The 24,741-nt window shown below is 45.9% G+C and overlaps 1 protein-coding gene across 4 annotated transcripts in view; it reads left to right on the top strand.

Moving 5' to 3' along the window:
* SLF2 (SMC5-SMC6 complex localization factor 2) overlaps window positions 1–12,482 on the top strand; it is a 35,723-nt gene extending 23,241 nt beyond the window's left edge. For all 4 annotated transcript variants that reach the window (XM_072870139.1, XM_072870137.1, XM_072870136.1 and 1 more), the window contains 10 exons: window positions 114–255; window positions 711–819; window positions 1,979–2,155; window positions 2,727–2,824; window positions 3,543–3,630; window positions 4,139–4,261; window positions 5,092–5,169; window positions 6,903–6,989; window positions 8,392–8,460; window positions 9,623–12,482. In XM_072870139.1, the coding sequence (XP_072726240.1) occupies window positions 114–255; window positions 711–819; window positions 1,979–2,155; window positions 2,727–2,824; window positions 3,543–3,630; window positions 4,139–4,261; window positions 5,092–5,169; window positions 6,903–6,989; window positions 8,392–8,460; window positions 9,623–9,658 (1,007 nt within the window). In that variant the 3' untranslated portion in view covers window positions 9,659–12,482. The remainder of the gene's footprint in view (window positions 1–113; window positions 256–710; window positions 820–1,978; window positions 2,156–2,726; window positions 2,825–3,542; window positions 3,631–4,138; window positions 4,262–5,091; window positions 5,170–6,902; window positions 6,990–8,391; window positions 8,461–9,622) is intronic.
* The last annotated feature ends 12,259 nt before the right edge of the window (window positions 12,483–24,741 follow it).

The raw sequence follows: 24,741 nt of genomic DNA, 5'->3' as shown, positions 1-24,741 counted from the left end.
GATGAGAGCTGGTGGAATTGATGCAGACTGCTGAGCTTATTTGTTTCCCTTAAAAGGAACTAATGCTAAGAACTAAATTTAAAACTAATCCATTCCATGTCTTTTACTTGTAGCTTCCATCAGTGATGAACAGTCTAAACCATGGATTCCTTCACTAGCTGATGTGTCAGCTGTTTTTGTCAATATGGGTGTTGCGTTTAGATCTCTCTTTCCATTGCAGCATCTTCAGCCCAACTTTAACGAGTGTGATATTTTGTAAGTGTTTTCCTTTTGATATTTATTGCTTAGATCCTGTGAAATCAAGCCTTGTGCTTAGAATGTAGAATCAGAAGGTTCTCCTTTATTTCCCCTCCCTTCCATCAAGCCATACTCTTCTTTAAATTCTCAGCTCAGGTCTTAGTAACAGTAGATAAGCCAGAACTTCAAACAATGCCTGTCAGGTAAGGATTCAGCAAACCAGAGCATTGTCCTTTGTCCTGCACCTACCTAATGGAGGTTTACAAGAATTGTTGCCTAAATAGCTGGGCAGAATTTTAAGTAATTGGTTACAAGTTGAGATAGATGTGTGTGCTCTGTAACTGAGGATTGTTTTGATTTGAAGGCATTTTGAAACATACAGGGTTTTTTTTTTTCTTCAGTTTGATGCAAATAAAGCTTTGTGGGCTTTTAAATTGTTGATTTATTGCTCAGATTAGTGTCTCTCTTATTAGAAATCAGATGCAAGAAACAGTGAGTAAACAACAGCCAAAAGGAGAGCTAACCTCTGCCAGTCCAGCCTTCTCCAGTCTACCAGAAAACAATTTAATTAATGTGATTAAGGTGAGAAAACTCCAGTTGGTGTGGGAGGGGTTTTGTGGGTTTGGTTTGGGGGGGGTGGGAGGGGTAGGGAGGGTTTTTTGCTTTGTTTTGGTTTTTAGCAAAAACCCTGGTGTCTTAATCTAGTCCTGGGCATGTTTTGTGAGTAGATGCTATCCTGAGGTTTCAGCTTCACATTCAGCAGAGATTATTGCAGGCTTGTTGCAAACTTTAGTTTCCTGACTTCCATTGGCTTCACTCAGAACTGCTTAGTTCTGCTGCCTCCCTTTTCCAGCTGTGGCACTTTATGAACGTCTTTGATTCTTCGTGTAGAAGAAGCTATCCATTTCTGTGTTCCAGTGGAAATGGGAAGGGGAGTTGATGTTGGGTGGTATGATTTATGCTGCCTTGGTGTGTTAGTGCAGCTCTGAGGTATGCGATCAGTCCCTGTGCAGCACAAGGTGAATGAGGTAGGAGCTCATGGAGGGCAGGTGGAGCTGTGACTGACTCTTCTGTGGAAGTGAGCTCTTAGATCCATGCACTGTGTCTCGTGAGACCATAGGCTGAATGAGTGCTGGTCACACTTCACAGGCTAGTTCTCTGTGCTTAAAGGTTGTATGGTGAAAATACTGACTTTATAACTGATTTCAGAGTTCCTTGTGGAAGTATTTGAATCCTCCTAACATCATTTCTTTAGATATTTTTAACTATAAAATGACTTAGTTCAAGAGGAAGCACTTGGAGCATCTCCACTAAAGACAGAATACACATATCTTGCTTCATTTGTGTTCTCATTTACACACACGTCCCGCATTATAAGTAACCCATGTGATAATACTTGGGTGGGGAAAAATCTCTTGATTTATGTTTTCAGTATTATTTGTATATTTAGAAAGTCTGTCAGTCTTTCAGTTAGACGAGGATTATCTGTGCAGTGGAGAAAGATCTTTCCTATTCCTGTAATGTCCAGGGAATATTGCCATTGTTCAGAAGATCAGCCTCCAGCAGGTATTAAAAAAAAAATAGAGTGCAGTTAGTGGGAGATGTTAGTACACAAGTGTTGCAAGAACAATGTATCATTTGAGGTGCATTTTAGTGTGAGGGTGGAAAACTTAAGTTCTCATCGTATTTTAAAATAAGCTAAAACAGTTTCAGATTTTAATGCTTTTTATTTCTTTTAAAGTTTCTAGGTTTCTGTACAACAGTAATTCAAGGTGGATATACTGATCAAGAAATATTGCTGCTGCTTCTATTGCTATTTAAAATAAGCTTGGAGAAACAGTTAAAGCAAATTCCTTTGATAGATTTTCAGTGCCTTTTCATAAAGCTTCTGATAAGTATAAAAGACTGGGATACAAAGGTAACTTCATAAATAATTTTCTTGTACTAGATTTATGAAACTGCAACTTAATTTTCAAGAAACTTCTGTTTTGAAGCTTTCATTTATTTGACATATCAGAAAAATACTGCTTGAAAATGTAATATGAACAAATTGGGAGCTTTGGATTTGTGTGAGATCTAGGAGGTGGGTGGGTATACTGAGAGGGTTTTTGTCGCATGACATTATGCTTTTCTGTCCTCTTCTGTAAGGGGACTTCTGTATTGAACTTAATCTTATATTTACTAAAATAGCTGTATGTTTAAAATGGCTCTCTGAAAGAAAGAAGAAATGATTGCACTAAGCTGATAAAATGTCATTAAAAGCAATCTGATCTCAGCTACCTACTGTAAAATAGTATTTGGCAGACTTAACTACAGGTGCAATGCAGAAATATCTTTATGCACATCATCTCTTATTAGATCAGTTCCTTTTAACATTTATGCTGTGTATGTTTCTAGGGAGTAGACATGTACTCCTTTGCAAATAAAACAAATGCCCACCATATCCATTCTTCAGTATCAGGATTTTTTTTGTTGTTGTTCTTTTAAAGATGCCTGAGCTCTGCCTGGCAGTGAGTGAACTCTCCAGTCATCACCATAATCTCCTGTGGCTAGTTCAGCTGGTGCCTAGCTGGATAATACGTGGACGGTAATGACACCATAACATCAGAAATGCGTAGTATCATTAACAGCTAATTTATTTGTATCATTAGCAGCTGATTTATTTGTATAAGCTCAAAGTCTGATAAATGCAATAGGTATTACATGGTGCTTTAAAAAAAAAAAGTATTTGGGTTTTCTCATATGTTACGGATGTATGTGCGGTTCTTATTGTGTATATATAGCTGCTTGATCACCTCTGCTGTGAAAAAGGGTTATTTTACATTTTATGTGTAGTTTTCTGGGCTGCGGACTTCCTGGTACCCTATAGTAAAGAAAAACTTAACTTCAGATTCTGACGTCCATCACCTACTCTAATGCTTGTCTGAATGACCAAAAATTAAATTTTCTTTGAGTGATTCATGTCTGCTTTTAAGTGTCAATCTGTTATGAGTTCTGTATCTTTGAAATGAATAAATTATAATGTACCTGAGCAAGGAGAAAGAATTCAGTCCTCAATTTCAGGCTTGGAAGCAAGCATCTAGCAGTGTTTACTTGTGCAGAAGAAAAGCTACAATGAGATAAGGGTACTTAAATTTTACTAGTCTCTTTACTAGTTTAATAGCACCTATATTCAGAAAATCCAATTTAATAGTTTTAGGCAAGTTTATGTCTAGGGAAGTCATGCATAGCCTCATATACTTTGTAGAAACAGTGTGGATTTAAGAAATTCTCTGGGAAGTTAATTTTTTTTAATTGTTTTTCAGGGAAGTAAGAAGACGTCTTAGCCTAGTGATAATTTCAAAGCTTCTTAATAAAAAGCATATAGAAATACCTGATGACAGTGACAAGCAGGTACTGCATATATGTTGTGTGTGTGTAATTTGAAAGTTTAGAAAATATGTATATTATTGTTTGTGGTTTATGTTTTAATACTGTAAGCCTATTTTCAAGAACCTTGCAAAATGACCAACTAGTAGTTTTTAGTTTAGATTAGTATTAGAAGTATATTTGCACATGTGTGTAACCTGCATGTTCTGCAGCTTGTAAGTGCAGTATTGTTTACGTGCCTAAACATTCATTTTGGATTTTGGAAAGAGATCTACACTTCTTTCACTCTTCCTTTTGTGTTCATCTAGAGTCACTCTTTGTTTTTGTAGGGCTGATCTTTTATTGAGGCAATGTACAAACACTTTAGTTTGTGAATAGTCAAAAATTACCCAAAGCATGAAAACTTCCATTTTAATTAAAAATCCCTTTAATGTTCTTGTCTTAGTGGACAAATAATATTGTAGTGGGTTTTGGTTTCCAATTTTTCTGTTGCCAGTAAACCAGTCCAATTTGTTCATGTTTGTATCTGTAGATGTCTCTTCTGCACCAGTTTCTGGTGTACATGAAACCTTCTAATCTACTAAAGAAGATGAGAGAAGGACTGGAGCAGCAGAATGCCGATGGAGACCACCTGCATACAGAACTAGAACAGGAGGTATATAGCTGATAGTGCTTTTTTGCATTTGTCTTTTCATGCATCTTCTACAATTTTGAGAATGTTTCTTTTAATTTCTGTTAACTAAGGACAGTTCTGTAGACAGAACTGTACACAGAACTGTACATACACTATTTTGTTGCTGTTCATCTGTATAATTAAAATGTTACTCACTTTCAATTTTTATTCTAGTCATGGAGGAAGGAAAGAAGTAGTGTGTGAGGGAGGAAGCTGTATTAGGCTGTTTTACAAGCAGGGAAATAGTCAGATTTTCTGAATGGCTGTGTCACATGGATGTCTTGAGTCCGGTCTTCCGTAATCAGAGGACCATCCTACCTTCCTTCTGATCTAATCAGTGGAAACTGTTTGATGCTGAGCCAGACCTTCACCTGCAGGCTTCAGAAGGAGATTTATGAATCTTTTCTCATAAACAAATACTAGAAAGATGTAGTATTTCCATCCATCCAAAAATTGAATATTGGTTTGCTTATTTGAGTCTATCATGTAGACTGACTTTTAGCCAGTATTTTGATTTGGATGTAGGTGATGAGAAAATAAAGCCAACTGCTGAATTTAATTTTCAGTAATTAAAACTACAGAAAGTTTTGTAGATTACTTGGGTAACTTAAAGCAGTGTAATACTGTTTTAAAATGTTTCTAATATATAAATGTACTGTTTCAAATTAGTTATTAGGCAAATGTGTAGACATACTTGTCCATTGATCTGGCTGTTGGAAGAATCATTCCAGAAAGCAAAGATAGTGCTGTATCTAGCTGTGAAGAGTTATGACTGTGCTTTGACTGCTAAAGCTCTTTTGATTTCTCTCCAGGCATACTACCTAATCTACATCCTCCTTCATCTAGTCAGTGAAGCTAGTTTCTTTGATGTTGTAAATTCTAATCAGAGGGTAAGTAACTTCAGTGGCTAGATCTTTAGATTTTAAAAGACTATTTATCATGCATACTTGGTCTGTTTTGGTGTGAGCTATCATGTGATAGAAGATCAGCAGTGGATAATAGCACTGGGGGAAACTTTTGTTCTGGGGCAAAGTAAATGCAGAAGAGCTTTCTCTGTGCTTACTGCAGAGAAGGAGACCTTTTCTGCATTTATGCAGATGGAACTACCTCAAAACATAAGGCTGTGGATCAGCAGACATTTATTTTGTTAATCTTTCTCAGAAAGTAACTGGAGATTACCTCAACACAGAAATTCTATTAATTCAACACAGAAATGATCCTATGAACTTTTGAAGTAGGGTTGAAATTTTTCAGTCTAGAAGAAAACCACTTTGAAAATATCCAGTAAAATACATTCAAGCACATCACAGTTTTCTGTGCTGGGGTGCAGCCATGCATTAAGTGAAAGTTAGGGTTGTATCTCTTCTCTGTAGTGATAGTTCCTTTGTGCCATGTGATGTGAATGTCTGTTAAGTAATACCTCCTGCTTAGCCTTTCGGTAATCCTATTCAGATTTCTGTGATAATTTGCTGTGAGTTGCTTGCTGCGATGTGTTTGTGTACCCCTTCTGCCCCGTGGAATCACTCTTGGCTTTTAAGAAATCTGTCATATGAACTGTTTGAGAGAGGTAAAGCAGTAATGTTTCATTACATTTCGGGGCTTAAGTGTCTCGGTTTCCTACTCCATGCAAAAAAAGATAACCAGAGTGTAATCTGAAACAAAATCATCTTTGGTAAAGAAAGTAATTATATTGTGATGATCTTTTGAGATTTGTTTTTTACAACTGCCTTCCTGAAGATCTGTGGAGAGCTTGATCTTTTTTTTTTTTTTTTAAATGTCTCTGTATTTCTTAATGAAGAAAGAGTCGAAGAAAGAGTCTGTTATTCACTGACCTGTTAGCCATCAAGTGGCAAGAGAGGTGTGGCTGAATATTGTGCAGGCTAGACTTTGTATAAAAACAGTATAACTATTTCATTTCTGGTCCTCTTCCAGTTAGATGGGATAAATTGTCATGGTCTTGAGACACCAGCAAATGTTTATAAGTAGAATTTCAGCACGTCTCACCTGTTCGGCAGAGGAAAGCCTCTTTGCAGCTATTCAGTGAGGGATTGAAAACAGGAATTTTATGAAGAAATTCACAGAATGTAAAAGATCTTGGGAGCCATTATCAAGAGATTATGAAATTGCAGAACTGCTTTATTAAAGTAACCAGAAACTTAGAGAGAAATAAAAAGATCAGTGCATAAACTTTGGATATGTTCTACCTGCTCAGCCATTTCCTACAAAGGAAATATCTGAGTCGTCATTACTGAAAAGGTTCTTTTTGTCTATTGTAACTTCAGAACTTTTCCGTTGATAAAAGATCTGAATGGCACTGCGCTTGCTACTTTGGGGACAGAAAGGATTTACAAATTAGCGTAGGAACTTTAAAATTTGTGATGTATAGCTCTGCTATACTTTGAAACTTTTTTAAAGCTCTTAGACCTGGTTTATTGGGTGCATACCAACAACTGATAGAGGATCTTGCGATCTTGTTTTCTTTCTTTTCCCCCTTCCTCACTGTATATTTCTTAAAAAAATTCAACCTGAAGCATATAGTTTTTAAATTAAAATAATATTTGAAGAAAGCTTTTCGTTTTGATATGGAGGATTTAAATAGCTGTACACTTTTGTCTTTATTTAGCAACACTTACTGAAGCTTTGTGGTGCCTTAGATAAGCACATAAAATGTGATATTAGGGAAGATGCAAGGCTGTTTTATCGAACTAAGGTAAGACACATAAGTTGGGTTTTTTGTTTGTTTTAGGGTGGTTTTTAGTGTTCTTGATATGTGTTGTTCCCTCATCCAGACCTGGAAATGCTAAGAGTTCCTCATGGGTTGGTTTGTTTTTTTCTGGTTTCTCTGTCTGCATCATGTCTTTGCATGTACATAAATACATGCCCATTTTAATGCACTGAAAATATTATTTTTGCTAACAGGACTCTTAACAACTGTAAAATGTGAGCTTGTCTTCCTTTTAGGCAGGCATCTCAACTCTTAAACCCACAGGGTTGCTCTGTTTCTTTTCCTGGCAGTCACTGATAGTTGACTCTACTTTTAAGAGCAGAGGCTACATGCAGGGCTGGATACAGAGGACTGAAAAACTACCCTACCTTGCATGTGTCTCTTATTTTCAACTTAATGAGTTAGTTAAAAATGTTGTGGATTTAAGCTAACAGTGTATGTGATGTAACATCAGGCTTGGATAATTGCCTTTCATTTGCTTTGTGGTGTGGGGCTTACTAATGGTAGTCCTAATTTTGTGACTTTCACGCTTTGCATGCTGTCATAGCAAGCCAAATCAGATCAGTGAAAAAGTGACCAACCTCAACTTTGAAAAGCCTTGGCTTCTTCAGCTTTAACTCAAAGATTTGCAGTTGTGTGCATCCTTACCTCTCAAGAAGACTTTTCTTTTTTTATTCAGCCAGATTACTAGAGCATGGATCCTTTTAACAAGTTAATTACTCTTGCCTTGGATTTTTGTATCTTGGGTCGCTTTCACTTTTGTTTCTGTTGCCCTTGCACTGAGAAGGGAAAATCTTACTCTGTTTTTCCCCGTCACTTCATTTGTGTAATAGTACAGTAACTTCCAGAGGATGCCACTGTGCTGGGTTTTAACACAGCATATGAAGCAAATCTCAGTTCTGAATGGCTTGGATTAAACACCTGCTCGTGATTGGTTATGAAAAAGCACGGTTTTATGTATAAGGAATTCATTTCAAAAGCAGACAGTGCTGCATAGTTGGCTATTGTGATTGCAGTTGCAGGCACCTTTTCTAGGTACAATCAGGCTGGGGTTACAAACCTAACTCACCCGAAGGATGAGGTGTGTGTTTGGAGGCCAGAGGTTTGTGTGCTGATTCCAAACACTTAACATGGGGAGTCATGTGCCTGTAATGTGTTTGTGTGGAGTACGTGACTTTGAATTCAGAGTCCCAAATTACAGGGATCTGGTTGGAGTTGAGGTGGTGATACTTTGTGCCAGCTGTAAAATCCTTCCCTCTCAGTAAACCTTGGGTGTTGAGTTATCCGGGGTTTTATGGATTTGGGGCAGGGCAGGGGGGGATGACAGGGGGTATGATTTTTGGCTTTTTTAACATAAACGGCTAAACTAATCAATCTGAATTTGCAGGTAAAAGACTTAGTTGCTAGGATATATGGCAAATGGCAAGATATGATACAAACCACTCGGCCTACTCAGGTACTGTAATGAAACCTTTTTCTCTCTTTTCATATTGCCGGGTGCATTTAACTCACGTTTTAGCATTTGAAAATAGCATGTTCTTTTAAAGAGATTTTTTTTCTTCATAACTGGCATGGCTGTGGAATACACTTAGAAGTATTAGAATAGATTTTAATTAAAATTCTTACTTTGCTGCCTTCAATAAAACCAAGATTTCATCTTTATCCTTAAAAGTTGTGCTTTTGTCAATGGCTTGCATAATACACTGAAATGCTAGTACTGAGTCAAGTCACAGGGCCTGTCTCTGATTATAGTTATTAGCAGATGCTTCGAAAAGGATGTTGGGGCAGGAATGCAGTGATGTGCTTCCTACTGTAGTCTGGCAGCGTGTGACTTGGAGACTGCTTGAGTCCAAGGCTCTAACCACATACGTTTGACGGCTTTTGATAACTCCTTTCCCTTTGAATGTGCTGAATTTCAGGCAATGATTAGGAAAAGCCTTTCATGCTCTTTAAAAGTATGCAGTCGTAAATAATGGTGTGATTAGTCTTTCATTAATGTTTGCCTTCATGATATCTAGCAGGCCTTTGTGGAATAGGTGGATAATTTCTACTGATATCCAGAGTTCAGAGCTGTTTCTTCCAGTCTAGAGTTGTGAGGTTTCTTTTGTAACATGATCAGGCCAACTGTTTGGGTCCTTTCTTGGAATATAAAGCTACCTGTCTTGGAAAAGCTTAGCTTTCCAGTAATGTAGTTATCACTTACATAAAATTTAAATTGTACATATATGCTTAGTATTGATTTCAGTTAAAAATTGTGTAATCAACCATTTGTCTGTAAAGACTATTAATCGCTCCCAGCAATGTGCAAAAAAGACATCGTTTGTAGTGTGTGTGACATTTCTTTTTATAGAGGGGGAAGGGAATTAGACAGTAACACATGGCTGCAGAAGCTACTTAGCAACTGATGGAAGTTGATAATGATGCTGTTCTTTCAGAGTTGTTTTTTCAGAGGTACTTGGAGTTGATTCACATACGGGGAAACTGGCAAGTGTTTCCGAATAAAATTCTAGGGACTTGCAACACATTGTGGTGATCTCGAGCTAAGCACTTGCCTACTCTACTCTTTACTTCTATCATTGGTTTTCTGACTTGTTTACTATTTTGTTTTTACTCTTTAGGGAAAACTGCATGACTTCTGGGAGCCAGATTCATGAAATCTTGCCTAGTTCAGGGAAAATAACAGGAAAAACTCAAACCAGGGAAGATGTAGAATGAATGGAGCTTCACCTTGGTTGGAAAAGAAGAAATCAGTCACCTGATTTAGAACTTGAGCTTGATTCAGGCAAATACTAGAAACAGAAGGACCTAATTTGATTAACATTGCTTTTACTACAAATACACTACTTCTGAAAAATTGAAGTGGGTAAACTGAAAAAAAAAAAAACCCAGCTATTTCTCTAGCACTGTCTGAATTGCATAGAAATATTTTACCATACTGAAAGCGGAGGGAAGTTTTCTTGTTTCCGTTGTTAATCACAAGACATATTTGAAAACTGTATGTATTAGTTTTCTTGCCAGCACACACCTGCAAGCGTTGTTTTGGGATGGCTGGGAAAGGGCTGCCCTGTGACATGGAATGTGAGTTCAGAAACAGTGTTAGACCTCCCCTGATGTGAGCAGGTGAGGAAGTGGTTCAGAACTGGGCTGAATAACAGAGTTGCTTGCACATGTTAATCTGCAAAGCAGAATTTATATGATCCTCCAATGTCTCTAAAAAATACAAAATACAGCAGTTGCATGTGAACAAGTGGCTGCTCTCGTGTTCACTTGAGGGTGGAAACAGAGCTTAAGAGTGGCTGTGCCCAAACAAGTTAAGTGGATGCTTCTTTGCTCTGTGGTTGTGTTTTATCAAATAACAAAATAGAATTTGTTATTACAGTGATGCATTCATTTTAACTTAACTTCCTCATCTTCAGACATTAATTTATTTATGCAGTGAATGTGACTGCACAGGAAGTGATTCTATAAGACCAAGTTATAAATGAGATCTTATTATACCTGTAATATTGTTGTACTGCTTTTTAAGAAACAAGTATATCTATATTTGTTATCTGGCTTCAACACTTTCTCTAAATGGAGAAAATACTATTCCTAAAATATCAACTCAGTGGAGATTTGGGGAGATGAGCATTTGGCCACGTATGTAAAAGCTGAAAGCCATATGGGGTCTGAATTCCTTTGTGTGAAGTCTTGCCGCACACGCAGTATGTGCGCAAAGCTCCAAGAGCTGGTTGTGAAATAATAAAAAGAAGATGTGATCTTCTTTTCTGCTCTCTGTGCAAATGCCATCATTTAAATCTTACACTGTGGTTTGTCTGTAGGATGTGTGTACAAATGAAGAGAAAGTTAATGTATTGTGTAGAAGCACCAACTGGGACTCCCTTAACAGTGGGATTTTTAATAATATCAAAATGTACGTTTTATAATACTGTTTCCTTTTAATTTTTGTAGGTTACCCTGTCTTGTCTTGTATGATAAATTCCCTACAACTTTCCAAGATGAGAATGTAAAATAAGGCTAAAAAAAAACCCCCCAACAAACAAAAAACCCACAAACCCTTCAAATTTAAGTATTTATATTGCATATAAAGGAAGTGCTATGGAATGGACACGTCTTATGGGAAAGGTATTTTATTTGCAAATTCATATTAAATGTTTTGTCTTTCATTTCAAGTGTTAGAAAGTTAGCCTAAGACTGCAGTGTCTCTGTGCCCTTCGCAGGATAATCAGCTTATCTTTGTTCAAACAAAAGTTATGCTCGTGGCATTGTTCAGGGGGCGAGGGGGGGGGGAGAAAATCCCTTTTTTTAAATCTCAACATGTTATTTAAGAATTGGAAGAATCTACCTCAAAGGGTATCTTTGTTTGGCACTAGAACTGCTTTAGGCTAAAAAAAAAATTACGTGGTGTTAATATAGTTATGACAACGCCATCTTTTGCTCTGCCTGTCTTTGATAGTGTATCAACTTTCCCTCTGGTAGCCATTGCTTACTATGTTGAATATATTGTATGTAATTTCATTAATGTTTGTATTTTTTTTCTCTCTAATGTTGTATAAAGTTTAAAAAAACTGCAGAATATGTTTACTGTATGTAATGTGTATATATTTTCTTACCATGTAAAGTTGAAGTTGCTGTCCTGTATATTTTGGAGAAGGAAAGGGGAGGGGTTTAGATGAACAGCTTTTGTACTGCAGTTCAAAGCACATTGAAACTGCTGGTTCTTTTTTCCAGATGAAATAACCACTTTGATATTTACTTTTATTTAATAGAACAATGAAAAAATAAAACCAGTCATGCTTTTCTAATTAAATGTCCCTACGCTAAACAGGCATGCCTCAGCTCTGTTTCACAAAAAAAATGGCTGCGGGTCCTATTTTGGTCTTACGGCACATGTTGTAGTTCTTGAGTTCACAGCTGATTAGCTTACTATAAATGGAGAAGGTCTTGAAGTAATTCTTAGCTCAGCCAGTCCTGTGTTTTCATGCTTAATGCTTGTGTATACATTCTGGCATTTTCCCTCTCTCCCCCCCTCCCACTTTGTCTGGACTTTTCTTCCATCTGTTTTGTAGCTGAGTAGTAATTCCCCAGTTGCTTAAGTCTAGACGTGGGTTGAATTGGAGCTCATCAGTTATCCTTACAGAGATGATCCCAAAGCATCGCTGCAGAGTCTTTACAAGGGGCTGCTGAGCGGAGTGCTGCTTCAGGACTCCTGGAAATGAAATAGCAAACCTGCTGCTGTTGTGTTTTGCCGACTCATTTACTGGCCCCCAGCCAGAAGTTACAGGCATTGGAAAAGGCTGTTTGCACAGTAAATGTCTTAACTGCTTTGGCTGTCTTCAGATAAGCATTTTGCACTGAGGTTTATCTGTTGATATTATGTTGGCTGTGTTAAGAGCCATGTTATTTCATTTCATGTGAAATTAGGTGCACTTTATTGCCGTAATCACAGACAAAAAATTAAAGGCTGACTATAAAATATACATTTGTGGCTCTTTGCCTTTTTTTTTTTTCTTTCCCCTGACAAGTCTCTGTATGGCTTCAAAAAAAAACAGCTTCTGGCTTTAAGGTGAAGAAACCTGCCAGTGAAACTATTTGCACATCTCATATTCTCACTGTTCCTGTTGTGGAACTTGGTAATGGATGGGGATTTCAGAAGTGATTAATGGCTCACAGGTAGGTCTGGCTGAAGGTCAGTAGGACTTGTACGCTTCACTGATGCGGTGGCTGCAGGAACTCTCTGAAGTCCCCAAAGCTGATAGTTGAGCTGAGAGTATCTTTGGGAAAAGCAGATGACTGGAACAAACATGTGAAGTGTGCCATTATTATCAGTGAAGCAGCTGGTGAGATTGCTACATGGTAGGATTTTAGAGGTAGCATTTCGGTGTGGAAAAAGACCTTTTTAATAATGAGGGATGGATACTGCAGTGGTAAGTTTCTGAGCACAGACAAGCCAGGTCTGTCTCCATCACAGGTGCCTGTGCTTAGCATCGTCTAGCAGCCAGCTCTGGGTCTTCTGAGGTGCCCTAGCCCAGGGGTGGGCACCAGGCACGTGGGCTGCGAGAGAGACTACACCGCCTCTTGGAGATTCAAGCAAGTGCTTGTAGGTAGCTAGGTTAGAGGATTCTTCTGCTGACCCCATCACTAGCAGGAATACTTCAAGCCACACTATTAACTCTGGTCTTGTATGTTTGTTTTTCTTTCCAAGGAGAACTGTGTATATATAGCATAGAATGGCTCGGGTTTGTGTTTTGTTGGGGTTTTCTTTTTTCCTTCCACTGGCTTTTAGTGTTCGTGTGACTTTCTTTGCCACTGGAAGGGGCAAATCAGAAAGGGTGCTGCTGGAGATGACCTTCCTAATTCAGGCTTACGAGCTCTTGAGAAACTACTTCTTGCCCAAAGTTCCCCAGTGGGAAACACCCCGCTGTGCCAGAGGGGCAGCTATTGGCACTGGCACATCACAGCTTGTTTCAGCATCCCAAAAAAGAGAAAAGGCTCTCGGGACCGGCCGGGCAGTGTGTAGGGAGCCAGCCTGGAGAGCAGAGAAGAGGCTTGATGAGCTTGTAGGAGCCTAGGCAGCTGCTGTGGGATCTGCCCTTGGAGCTCCAAGGGAGCTGCCCAGAGAGGTCAGACAATCATCAGTGGATTTAGCTCATTCCTTGTGGTTTAAGTTATCAGAACGCTTTGGTGATGTTCAAATTGCTGTTTGCCCATCTTCCCCCGGGGCTGTGAAATACCTTGATGTTTTGCCTTGTGGATGTTTTGCCAGCTTTACTGGTGGGGCCCCTTCTTATCTAGTGTTGAAAAGGGCTTTCAGTGCTGGGGAACAGCATGGGCCGCTGATGGGGAGGATCAGCAGGAGAAAGTAAATTCCTCGAAGGGCTTCTCCTTGCGGAGGTGCTTTTAGTTTTGCCTGACTGCTGCTTTTTTCAGCCAGCGCTGCTTTGCCTTTGCAGTAAGGAATTTGAAAGGGCATATTTTATCTGGTATCAAAAGTAGGGCTGGGTGGTGAGAGAGGAAAAACATTCACATCTTCCTGTCATGATATTTTGGTCTGGGTGCTGAAAGCTGGTCTCCATACTTCCAGGCTGCTGGTTAAGATGTATTTGCAGGTGACTTTTAAGCAGCATTTGGATGTGTCGTACTCTTTTTGAATGCCTCCCCTGTCTCTGCATGGTGAGGTGCTGCTAGTGTTCCATCTTCAGCCTCCCTGCTGCCTCCCGGTTCCCTGTAGGGAGGTCACAGGGGAGGGGATGGAAACTCGACTGGAATTGTTCCCTTCATCGTCATCAAGGCATCTTTGTCATCAGCCTGGGGGAAGACCTAAAGCTTTTCAAGGCAGGTTTGGCCCGTATGGTGTGTAGGGGAGGGCTCCTGGCCACAGGATAAGGGGCCATTTTCGCACACCCTTCTCCCAGTGCTTCCCTTTGGGTTTGCATTCACCGCTGCAGCTGCCTGAAGCCGGGTGAGCGATGCTCCCTTCCCTCTCGCAGAGAAAAGCAGAAAGGGTAAATAGATTTTTGCTGCTTTTGTGATGCTGGGTGAATGTCCTTCACCCAAGCAGCGAGTGCTGTGAGCTGGGGCTCAGCTTGCAGGCTCCATGGCTTTGCCTCTGGGTCTCGGGCTTCCTTTTCTTAAAGCCTGCTTGGAGATGAAAGTCCCAGCTCTCAGAGCGCAGGCAGGAGCAGGGGGTCCCTTTCCTCTCCAGGCTGGCCACCAGGCTGCGGTTGGAATAAAAATAATAGTTTAAAGCTGCCATGCTCGGCAGTGGGGAGAGGATGTCTAGGCATTAAGTTTCATGCTTTATTCACGCTGCAGGCTTTTATAAAGGCAGCATAAATCATGCAGGGCGGCTGTGGGCTCTTCAGATGGCATCGTTCAGGCTCTCAGACACATTGATCTGCATGCTGGAAACTGAACCTGTCCCCTTTGCCCTAACCCAAGCTGTGGGGAGAGGCCTGGCAGATGAGCACGCTGAGATGCTGCGCTGCCTATCAGCTGTCCTCCACATTTGTGGAGCGCTGCCTGCCTCCCCTGTGTACTAACCTATTTTTTTTTTCCAGTATTTTGGGCTCCAGCATTGTTATGCTAAGGTTTGCACAGCACAACGTGTTTTTCCCTCCAGTTGATTTTCTCTTATTAGCCCATTTTTCCTCTTGCCCTCGTTCTGTTTTTCCCCACAGTACACGAACGTCGTTTGCTGAGAAACTGTGTCAGCCTTCCTCATAATTAAGAGTCTGGCAGGAGCCAGCGCGACAGTCATTTTGGAGATGACGCTTCCAGTTTGGAGCTGACAGTAAGCTGGGGTGTTGCAGCAGGGACTCGGTGCTGGGGATGAGGGGATGTTCTCCGGCTGAGCGGGGCAGCGGGGCAGGGGGACCCACGAGGAGCCCGGCGCAGGACGAGTGAGTACCCTGGGTACATCTCAGCTGGGGAATTTAAACTGTCTGTGTCGTCTTGAAAAGCAGCTCCAGGAATGGTTAAAGGCTGGATTATATCACAGGTTTAGCCCTTTGGGAGGGAATCTGCACGTGTGTGTATAGGACAGGAACAAATTGCGGTGGCCCTAAGTCGGCTGCATCTCTCCAGCTCAGAAATAGTTGTAATGTTGGAAAGTAAGATGGAGAGCTTGACAATCAAATGGCCTAAAAAAGGGTAAATAGGGAGAAGTTATTCAATGGCGCTCTGTAATTTGGCTTCAGACTCCGTAGTTCTTTTATTAGCAGGAAGGCTCAAAGCAAACAAAAGGAGAGAGGAGCTGGGGATCTGCTTGCCTCAGGATGTTGTGGATGCTAAAAGCTTAGAGGTTCAAAGAGCATTTCGCAGCAGAAAAATCCATCAGGGTCTATGAAATCAAAGCAGCCATCCCTGGCTGAGAGAGCTTCAGGCTGCTGATCCCTGGCGGGTGAGAGCGAGTGTGCCGGGGAGGTACCCCAGGCGTCTGTCCTGCTCCTGTACCCTCTGCAAGGCACTAGGATTTTGGTCCAGCATGGTTGGCTGCCCGTATGCTTTACGTGAACGGCTGAGGGATTTCACATCATGCCTTCTCGCAGTTTCCAAACTGTCTGCCGTGTCCACGATTGTGTCTCTCCTTCCGCTTCTGAGACAGAAGTTGCGGTTGAAGGAGCTGCCAGCCCTTGCTCAGAAGGAGCCTAGCGAGGTGTATGGGATCAAATGCCTTGTGTGGCTGAAAAAACCGCAGTGCCTTTTTTTGATCTTTCTAATGACACTGCAAGGGAGACTAGGAAAACGAGTCGTGTGGTTCAGGAGCTCCAGCAGAACACAGTAACACCCAACCAACCGCACGCCAAAGCTGACCGCCTTCCTCTCCCCTCCCACCCCAGCCACAGATGTTTTCCAGCTAGTGGCAAAGTGAAAATAAGGGCATATAAGGAGATTTTTTTTTTTTAAATCCTTCCTCTGTGGTATCTTCAGAACAGAATTCAGCATTTTCCCTCTCTAGCAGCTGTGTCGGATTTGCCTCTTGGGGGCAACCTCACCCCGCTCCAGCTGGGAGCGTGGCTTCTGTCACTGCGAAGACAAAAGGGAGCTCAGCGGCTTGGGAGCTGGTGACTCGCTGCGCATCTCTCGCTGCCTTTGCGTTATCTGATCATTTCTGGCAATCGAGGTCGTTATTTGCTGAAAGGGTTTAAGGAAAGCCGTCGAGGTTGACTGTTCGTGGCTTTTCAGAAATGATGCCATCAGTTCTTGAAGGTCCCTTTCCAGGCTTGGGGTCCTTCAAAGTTTTTCCTGCCCTGCTGTCCTTCGCAGAGAGGAGGGTGGCATGGAAGGACGTGTGTTTTGTGGCTCTGGTTTAATGGATAGCACATAAATCTGTGCGAGGAAGATTTACAATGATCTCCCTGCTCTTCTTTTGCTCGGGATCCCTTGGACTATCACTAAGCCTATCAGCCCTGTGGTTGCTCTGACTGGTATATAGGGGAGATAGCAAACATATTGCTCCAGCTCCGTTTTAGCCCTGTGTTCCTGAGCAGGCGTCTCATACAAACCCCGTCCATAAATAACCATTTGCATTTATTTAAAGGGCGTTGAGGTATACGGTGGAATAAAGGGAGTATTATTCATGCTTCATGCTGTGGTTCCTAATGGTACTTTACACGCTGATATGACCTACAAAGCTTGTTGTTTCGTGCCTGCAGTGCTCTGATGTTCTTCTTACCCTGAGGGTCAGAAATGACAAGAATAAACGATCATGACGGGTGTCTTGCAAATCCCCGCTCCCTCGCCTTGGAAGTGTCCTTGCAAGGGAGCAGCTCGGTGACATTGCTGGCGGAGGCAGAGGGGGAGGCAGCGTGCTTGTCCGGCTGCGGGAGGCGAACGGGGCGGCCTTCGCGTGAGATGTGAGGGCAGATCGATTTATCCGTATTCTTATTTCACCTTCTCCCCGCAGCACAGGGATGCAGCTGGGGCTGGTAGGGGGGTTGGCCCCAGCCCAACGCACATGGGAACCTCCCCAGGAAAACACCGGCAGAGGAGACTGGAGCGAGCGGGGTTAACCATGGATGCTGGAGCTTTAGGGGGCAGCCGAAAGAGGGGGTGCAGGACTCTGCAGCGTGTTTCTGCCCGATGAAGGACTGAGTCAGCCCTGCTGGGAGAGCAGCTCCTGGCTCCAGCCAGCCTGGGTGCTCGGACGGCAGCGACCGCGCAGCTCATTAACCCAGCCCTCCGGCGCTCACTCTGCTGGCTTTGACACTGTCCTTCTTAATAGCTCCCTCTTCTTGTCTTCTTCTTTTTTTTTTTTTTTTTTAATAAAGGTAAATTAGTTATATGGATATGCAGGAACATGAATCAAAGGAATTCAGCTGACTCTCGAACGTACCATTTGTACAGAGATGTGCTAAAGCACCAGGATGTGATGGATGCAGCCCGCTCGGAAAAACCTGGGGATGAAAACTGCTTGTAAGGCATCTCACCGCCGCTTCCCAAAATCTGATCACTTGGGGAGGGGGGAAATATCAAGCTTCAGAAAACATTAACTCTGTTGAACGGTACACGTAGAAGGTACCAGCAAGAAGCAAATCAATTCCTGAAGGCTGCAGAGAAATTTCACTGACTTGGAGCTTCAGAGCAAGGTCGGCTACACTTAGAAGAGTTATGTTTCACCTGAAATATTTAACACTGGGCATTTGAAATGCTCTGTGTATCTAACGAGCCCACCAAAAATCTCCTTACGAGGAGATTTTAGAGGAACCTTGGGCTTATGCAATGCTTTTGATGGGTTAACCCAGAAGTTTGTGGTTTTTTTTTTTAAAAAAAAGAAAAGCATGGGAAGGGTAAGGCTCTGGCCTCCATCACAGAGAAGCAAAAATTACCATGTAATGAATGCCGGGCTGCTTTTGGGACATGTGCTGATAGATCTGTTGTTAGGAGGGAGATGTTTCCATGGCAAAACCATCATCCTAAATGGCACTGTAACTCAGCAGAGATGCGGCGGTGGCCCCGGGGACCATCTTCCTGGTCTATTCCGAGCATCCTTCTGGAAGAGGTGGGAGCACAACGCCCGGGGGGATCGGGGCAACTCACGGTGATGCTCCCTGCACTGTGCCACTGCCACAGTGCCAGGGCTCTGCTGGGGAGGCTGTCAGATCGGCGTTTTTCAGTCCTTTCTGACTTTAAAAGAAAACTACAACAAAAGGCAAGCTTGAAATAGCTCGTTTTATCTCAGCAGACAAATAACTTGCTTTGAGCATCATTGTCACTCAGGCTAAATTACTTTTAGATGTTTTTAATGACTGGGTAACATTTTTCAGCTGCTCATTCTGTGGCACCCTGCTGAGGGAGAGTCCATCTGTAAAGACCAAGGACTTTGATATCGTGGTAGTTCTTCCTGACATTCGTTTGGCTTTATTATTTGATATGTGATTCCCTGCGGTAGAGATGTTTTCAGCTAAATTTACAGCTACGAGCTCTTTTCTTTGCATGAGGGGATCTGTTTCCAAATGGAGCTGTGAGACTGGCTATGCATGGAGCAGCGGGAGGTCAGGGATGTAGAGGAGAAACTCTGGGATATTGAAGGTGACAGTCCAAATCCTATCTGCGCTAAGGTTGACATTACCATTGGGCTGGAGGGATTTGAATTCATCATTTGTTACCCCTACCTTCCATTTCACTTGCAATGCACGGCACGGAGAGCTGTGACTTGCAAAACGATCCCAACGGGGACACCATTTGCGACATCAGCCATGCTGGTCTCCCAAATCCCTCTTTCCGAGGCAGGCACAGCTTTCGCATTCGTTCCCGACGGCAGCTTTTAAGCCACTAGCCTTCACCATCTCCAGGTTTTGCAGCGCTTCTAGGAGATGTATTTTTAAATCCGAGCTCATAAATTTTGGAAGCTCCTCTCCTTCCCCCACCCCCTCGCCCCTATCAAAGTGTCAGAGCCAAAGAAAAACTGTGAGAGTGATGGATGCGCCCGGCTCTGCTTGCCAGCGCTCTGCCTGTGCGTGGGGGGTTATTTACTGCGCTGCTCGGGCTGTTTCTTCTTCGATGGCGGCGATGGCAGCGTTGGGGTTTGGTGCCTGGGAAGGAGAGGCAGGCTGCCCACGGGTCAGCCGAGCTTTGGGCTGGAGCAGGCAGGGCTGGGGAGAGGTCACTTGGGCACGGGGGTTCAGACGGCCAAAAGATGAAGCCGTGTGGATGTGGATCCTGGCTGGCGGCTTGGCCCAGAGGGTGGGTGCTGGGGGCTGTTGCACCCTCCTGGCTTTAGCTCTGTGGGGTGCGCGTTAGCTCACCCAAAAGGGCAGCTCTTAAAAGCCACCGGTGTTGCCCCAGCCCCTGTGCATCCCCAGGGCTGTGTGTCGCTGCTGTTGGCAGTGCGTGCCAGGGACCTGACCTGCCATGCTGGGGAAAATGCAGGGGGCTGCAGAAACACAGGGAGAGACCCCCATGCTCCCTGGCCAGGCTGGAGCCTGCCTGCTTTTACTGGGAGCAGCTAGGATGGGCAGAAGGGTTGCTGATGTCCAGCCGAGCCAGCCACTTCTCCCAGGGCTGGAGCCACGCGTCACCTCCTGGGGCTGGAGCTGGGGCTCTGCCCCTTCCCTGCCTGCAGCCACCCTGGTCCTTCTACTGCCCCAGAGCCGGGATGAGACCCCATGTCAGGCCCCGAAACACCACCCTCGCCTCTCCCACAGGATTCCCAGCGGCTGCTGGCGTTTGCCCCCCATGCTGCAGGAGCATCCAGAAGCAGCCCTGCCTGGTTGAAAGGCAGGTCAGGAGCCTGCCCTCCCGCAGTCTCGCCAGCCCTTCCCCGCAGGTGTGCTGCCGACAGATCCCGAGCCAGAGAGATGCTTTCCGCCGGCTCGGAGAGGTTTGCAGACGAGCAAACCAAACCCTGCTGGCTGCCCGTGCGAGCGCCTGTCCTCCGTGAACTCCTGCGCGTCTCTCGCAGCCGGGCTTGTGGGAACAGATCGGAGGCTGCTGTGACTCAGCTGCTTCTCCCCTGAGAAAATCCGCCCTGGCACCACGCTTGGCTCCGTGGCTGGGGCTGCCGGCACCTGGCAGCCTTCATCAACAAATGTCCTTGGGCAAAACATCCCAATTTCCACTGCCAAACACTTAACAGGGGAGAAATCCAGCATCTGATCTTGCCAGAAGTCGGGGCAGCAACTCCACTGCTGTACTGAGCTGGGGGGGAAAAGTCCCATCCCTACCCAAAGCCGAGCCCTGGGCTGGAGTGGCTGCAGCACGGGCTGGCTGTTTAGCTGCCTTCTGGCCTGCCCCTGTCTTTTTCCAGCTCGTTATAACTTTCTCAGACAAATTCTTCTGCAATTGTAATTTTCCTTGCTGGCTCTCAGCCCGAAGAAACAGTGGTTTGGAAAGTTTGCTCAATGACTCGAAGGGAAGAGGCTCCCGAGCCTTTCATGCTCTGTGCCTGCTGGAATATTTTTTTTTCCCTGGGGCTAATCTGTGGAGCATCACACTTGGCTTGATGAGTCCATGATGCTCTCAAGAAACAAAGCCAAACCTGGCAAGCGTGTGCTCGGCTGCTGGGAAGCCCCGAGTGCCGCTGCCGGGCTCCAGGCATCACTGGTGGCTCTTTCTGCTCCTCTGCTTCGCACAGTGCTGCCGGCCCGGAGCCTGGGCAGGCTGGTCCTGGAGAGCGCAGAGGATGCTGCTGAGATGATGGATGCTGGAGCAGAGAGACCGACCCCGTGGTGTGAGGCTGGTGTGCTCCCCACTGGGCTTTTCTTCCGCAGAGGCAGCAAAACGGCGATGCCGGTCTCGCAGCGTGCTTAAGGGATGGAGGGGCTTGGAGAAAGGCTGGTTTGCTCATTGTTGCTTTCTCATGTCCGAAGGGAAAAGTACCCGTTTTTCCGCCAGTGGTTTTGATGTTATAATATGCCTCTCGGCATGGTGCGGGCTGGCACGGCTTTAGCATGAGTTTCACAAATCTTTTGTGGGTTTCATAAATCCCCAGCTCCTGGAGTGCCGTGATTTTGTAACTCCCAGCGGGCTTTCAAACCAGTTTGGAGAGCAGCTTGAAATGGTTAGCTGCCTGCTGCCCCTCGGACTGCAGAGGCTGGCAAACCAAACTGCATATGCTAGGGTTTTATCTCGCTTTTCTTGCTCAGGGCAAGGGAAAGGCAAGCTGCAGGCACTGCTGGGGAGGAACCAGACCCACCCTGGGAAGCAGTTTCCTACCAAAGGCTGCAGATCCTGGTCAGCCCCATGGGTTTGATAGGCACCAACACCCTATCAGCGCTGCAACCCCAGAACTGGGGGCTTCGCGCCACACTGCTGCCGTGATGCGTACCCCTGCCAGCGTATTTCCAGTTTAATGATGGCTGTTATTTGATCCTGCTAAGCTGTTTGTATTTATGCCGCTGTGATCCATAATGAAACCCTCTTTCTGGGCAAACCTGGTTCCCAGCAGTGAGAGCAGAGGCACGCAGTGGTGGGGAGGGCAGGGGTCTCCTGCCAGCCACCCAGGACACCCCCGTGCATGGGGTATCCCCTAGGGTCCTGCTTGCGTGGGATGAACTTGAGAGGGGGCAAGGGGAGTGAAGGGGATGGAGCCTGGGGGCTGGCATGTTTCAGGGCTGCAGGCAGGGTGGGGGTCCCTTGGGGCCCAGGGTGGCAGTGGATGCTGAGCTACAACCAAAGCAGACAACACTTCATCCCCAGCAGAGCCTGAGACACAGGGGTGTCATGCATTAAGCAACTTAACGCATGTCTTCTTGTGCTGCAACGGGATGCCCCACGTCCCCCCCAGGAAGGCTGCAGGCTGGTGGCAGCTGGAGAAATGATTCCTGCTGCGGGCTGGGCAAGGAGCACCTGGCAGCGCTGCCGTCCCGGGTGCTGAGCTGCAACCCACGTGCGTGCAGGTCACTGGCTCACGGGCTCGGGGTGAGCTTGGCATGTGTGCTGGGAGAGCTGATCCGCGCTAATCCCATCAATATTTCACAGCGCCGTGGCCCTGTTATAATTCCTCACGTTATCTGGGATGCCGGCTGGGACGGGGATGCGGTGCCAAGTGAAACAGGAGAGCTGCCACGGCTTCACCCTGGCGCCTTGGGCATCGGAGGGGTGAAAGGGGCCGGCCACGGGCGTTTCTACCTGCTGCCATGGGTAGAGGTTATCTGGCAGAGATGGGTGAACCCAAACATGCCGGCTGAGCATGGGCACCATGGGCATCTGCCTGGCTTGGCCGTGTGCCGGAGCGGTGGGGCTGTGCTGTGATGGACAGCTGCCAGCACAGGCAAAGGGCAGCTGACCCTGGTGTGGACGGGGCTGTCCCACAGGACAAACCCGCTCTGCCCAGTCCTCTCTCCGTGGGACACGGTGTTTAAGTGACAAGGAGAAGAAATTAAACAGTAACCAGACTCCGTGCTGGTGATCAGGGCACTAAAGCATTTCCTTTTCCTAAAGGCCGTTTGGATTAACGGGGAGAAGAGAGTATTAGGGATAAAATCTCCTTGCATGGCCATGGGCAGGGCGGTTTCCCAAAGTGCCATGGCACGACCCGAAGGGCCCCCTGCTCCAGGCTGTCCCAGGGAGCTGCAGGGTTGCTCCGACGGGAAATTCCCCTTCGAGCACCTTGCGGGCTCCGGGCTGAGGTTGGAGCACAAGCGAGACCACCCCGCTCGGCAGCACTGCTCCGCGGGGCAGAGGGACGCAGGTGCGGGAGAGGGACGGGTCTGGTTCGGCTCCTGCCGCCCGCATCCTGCGCTGGCTCTTGGGAAAGCTGTGCAAATAAGAGCAAGGCCCTGGCCTTCAACCTCGTGGGTCCTTAAATTCTTTCAGATAATCTCACGGGGGCAGCAGAGCAGGCGAAGGCTCTGAAAATAGATCTGTTTCCAGCTGCTGATGACTCGTGTTAATTAATTAAAGCCTCGCAAGCTCAAGCCTGTAAATACGCAGTGCTGAACGCGCCAGGCTCTGCTCACTCTTTGCTCATGCACTAATTACCCCACTGCGAGGCCAGGAGCTAACGCAGCTCCAATTTGTGCCGGGTTCGGCTTGCAGCCACGTGGGAGGGTGCCTGCCTGTGCTGCCTGCACGGGCAGGGAGTATTGCTGCGGGATGGGATGTACGCAGCGCCCTGGAGAAGGAGGGAGCCTTGGGCAGCCCCGTCCCAGCCTGGCACCCCTTCCCTAGTGCTCACGGACCAGTTCTCCCCACCACTGGCCCCGCAGCCTCCAGCTGCGCCTCTGCTAAGGCAGGGGATGGGGTTTGGAGCGGCTGCGGGGGACCGGACACCTCACAGCACCCGAACCCCCCATTCCTGGGTAAGACAGGCCAGCCAAAAGTATCCCTGCCTGGCGGGCAGCACCTGCTGCTTCAGCTGGCCCTCCTGCTGCCCGAGCAGTGCTCTGAGTCCAGCTGGGCAAGGCTGCGGGTGAGCCCGGCTCCTGGTGTGTGGGCATCCCACTTCCGCAGGGTGGGCGGAGAGGCAAGGCGCGGCGAGGCGCGGAGGAGACGCTGGGGTTTTGCCCAAGGACAGGAGGAAATGGTAATTAGCCGCTGGAGCGTACAGGAGGTGAGGGCGGGAGGACGGGGAGCGCTGGAGGAGGTGGGTAGCGTCTCTGCTGTGCTCTCCCGGGGTCCCTGGGAGTGGGGACAGTGAACAGGTCCCGGCACCTTGTGCTGGGCGAGGGGAAGGTGGCTGCTCGGTGGGCGTGCGCGAGGGTGACGGGAGCCACCCTGTCGGCAGGAGCGCCCAGGTGGGTCCCTCCTTGGCTGAGACAAGTCAGTGTGTGGGGACTGGGGGGATTCAAGCCTCTGCTGCTCTCCCTCCCACCCACAGTGTTTTTAGGAGGCAGGACCCTGGCACTTAGAGGCCCCAAGAGTGGTATGTCAGCCGGGCTCCCCGCGGGAGCACCCTGCCCCTGCTGCCCTTCCCAGGTAAAAGGTCCAGGTGATGGGGAGGGCTCAGTCGGGGCCGACCCTCATTCCCAGATGATGCTGAGCAAGTTCAGCACAACCCACTCAGTACTAAGCCCTGCTGTGGGTCCGGCTCTGGGTCTGCAGGATGCGGGGCTGGGGGACCCTCATCCCCTTCCTGGAGACCTCACCCCTCGTGGGGGGCTGGTGCGGAGAGGAGGGGATGAGCCAGCACCCGAGGGTGCCGGTGCCGGGACTGGGCACCGCATGGCTTTGTAACCATGGTCTGGCAGCACCCGGTCACCCCGCCAGCTTCGGGAGCTGTAATCTGGCGTGCGTAGCTACAGCACCTCCCCACCTCCCGCACCAGCTGATTCCCAGTTGCCCTAGATCCAAC

The sequence above is a fragment of the Ciconia boyciana genome, chromosome 8 (genome assembly GCF_034638445.1).
Source record: "Ciconia boyciana chromosome 8, ASM3463844v1, whole genome shotgun sequence".
In the NCBI taxonomy this organism is placed as follows: Eukaryota; Metazoa; Chordata; class Aves; order Ciconiiformes; family Ciconiidae; genus Ciconia; species Ciconia boyciana.
The sequence above is the reverse complement of the archived record's forward strand: the minus strand, read 5'-3'. Positions and strand labels throughout refer to the sequence as shown.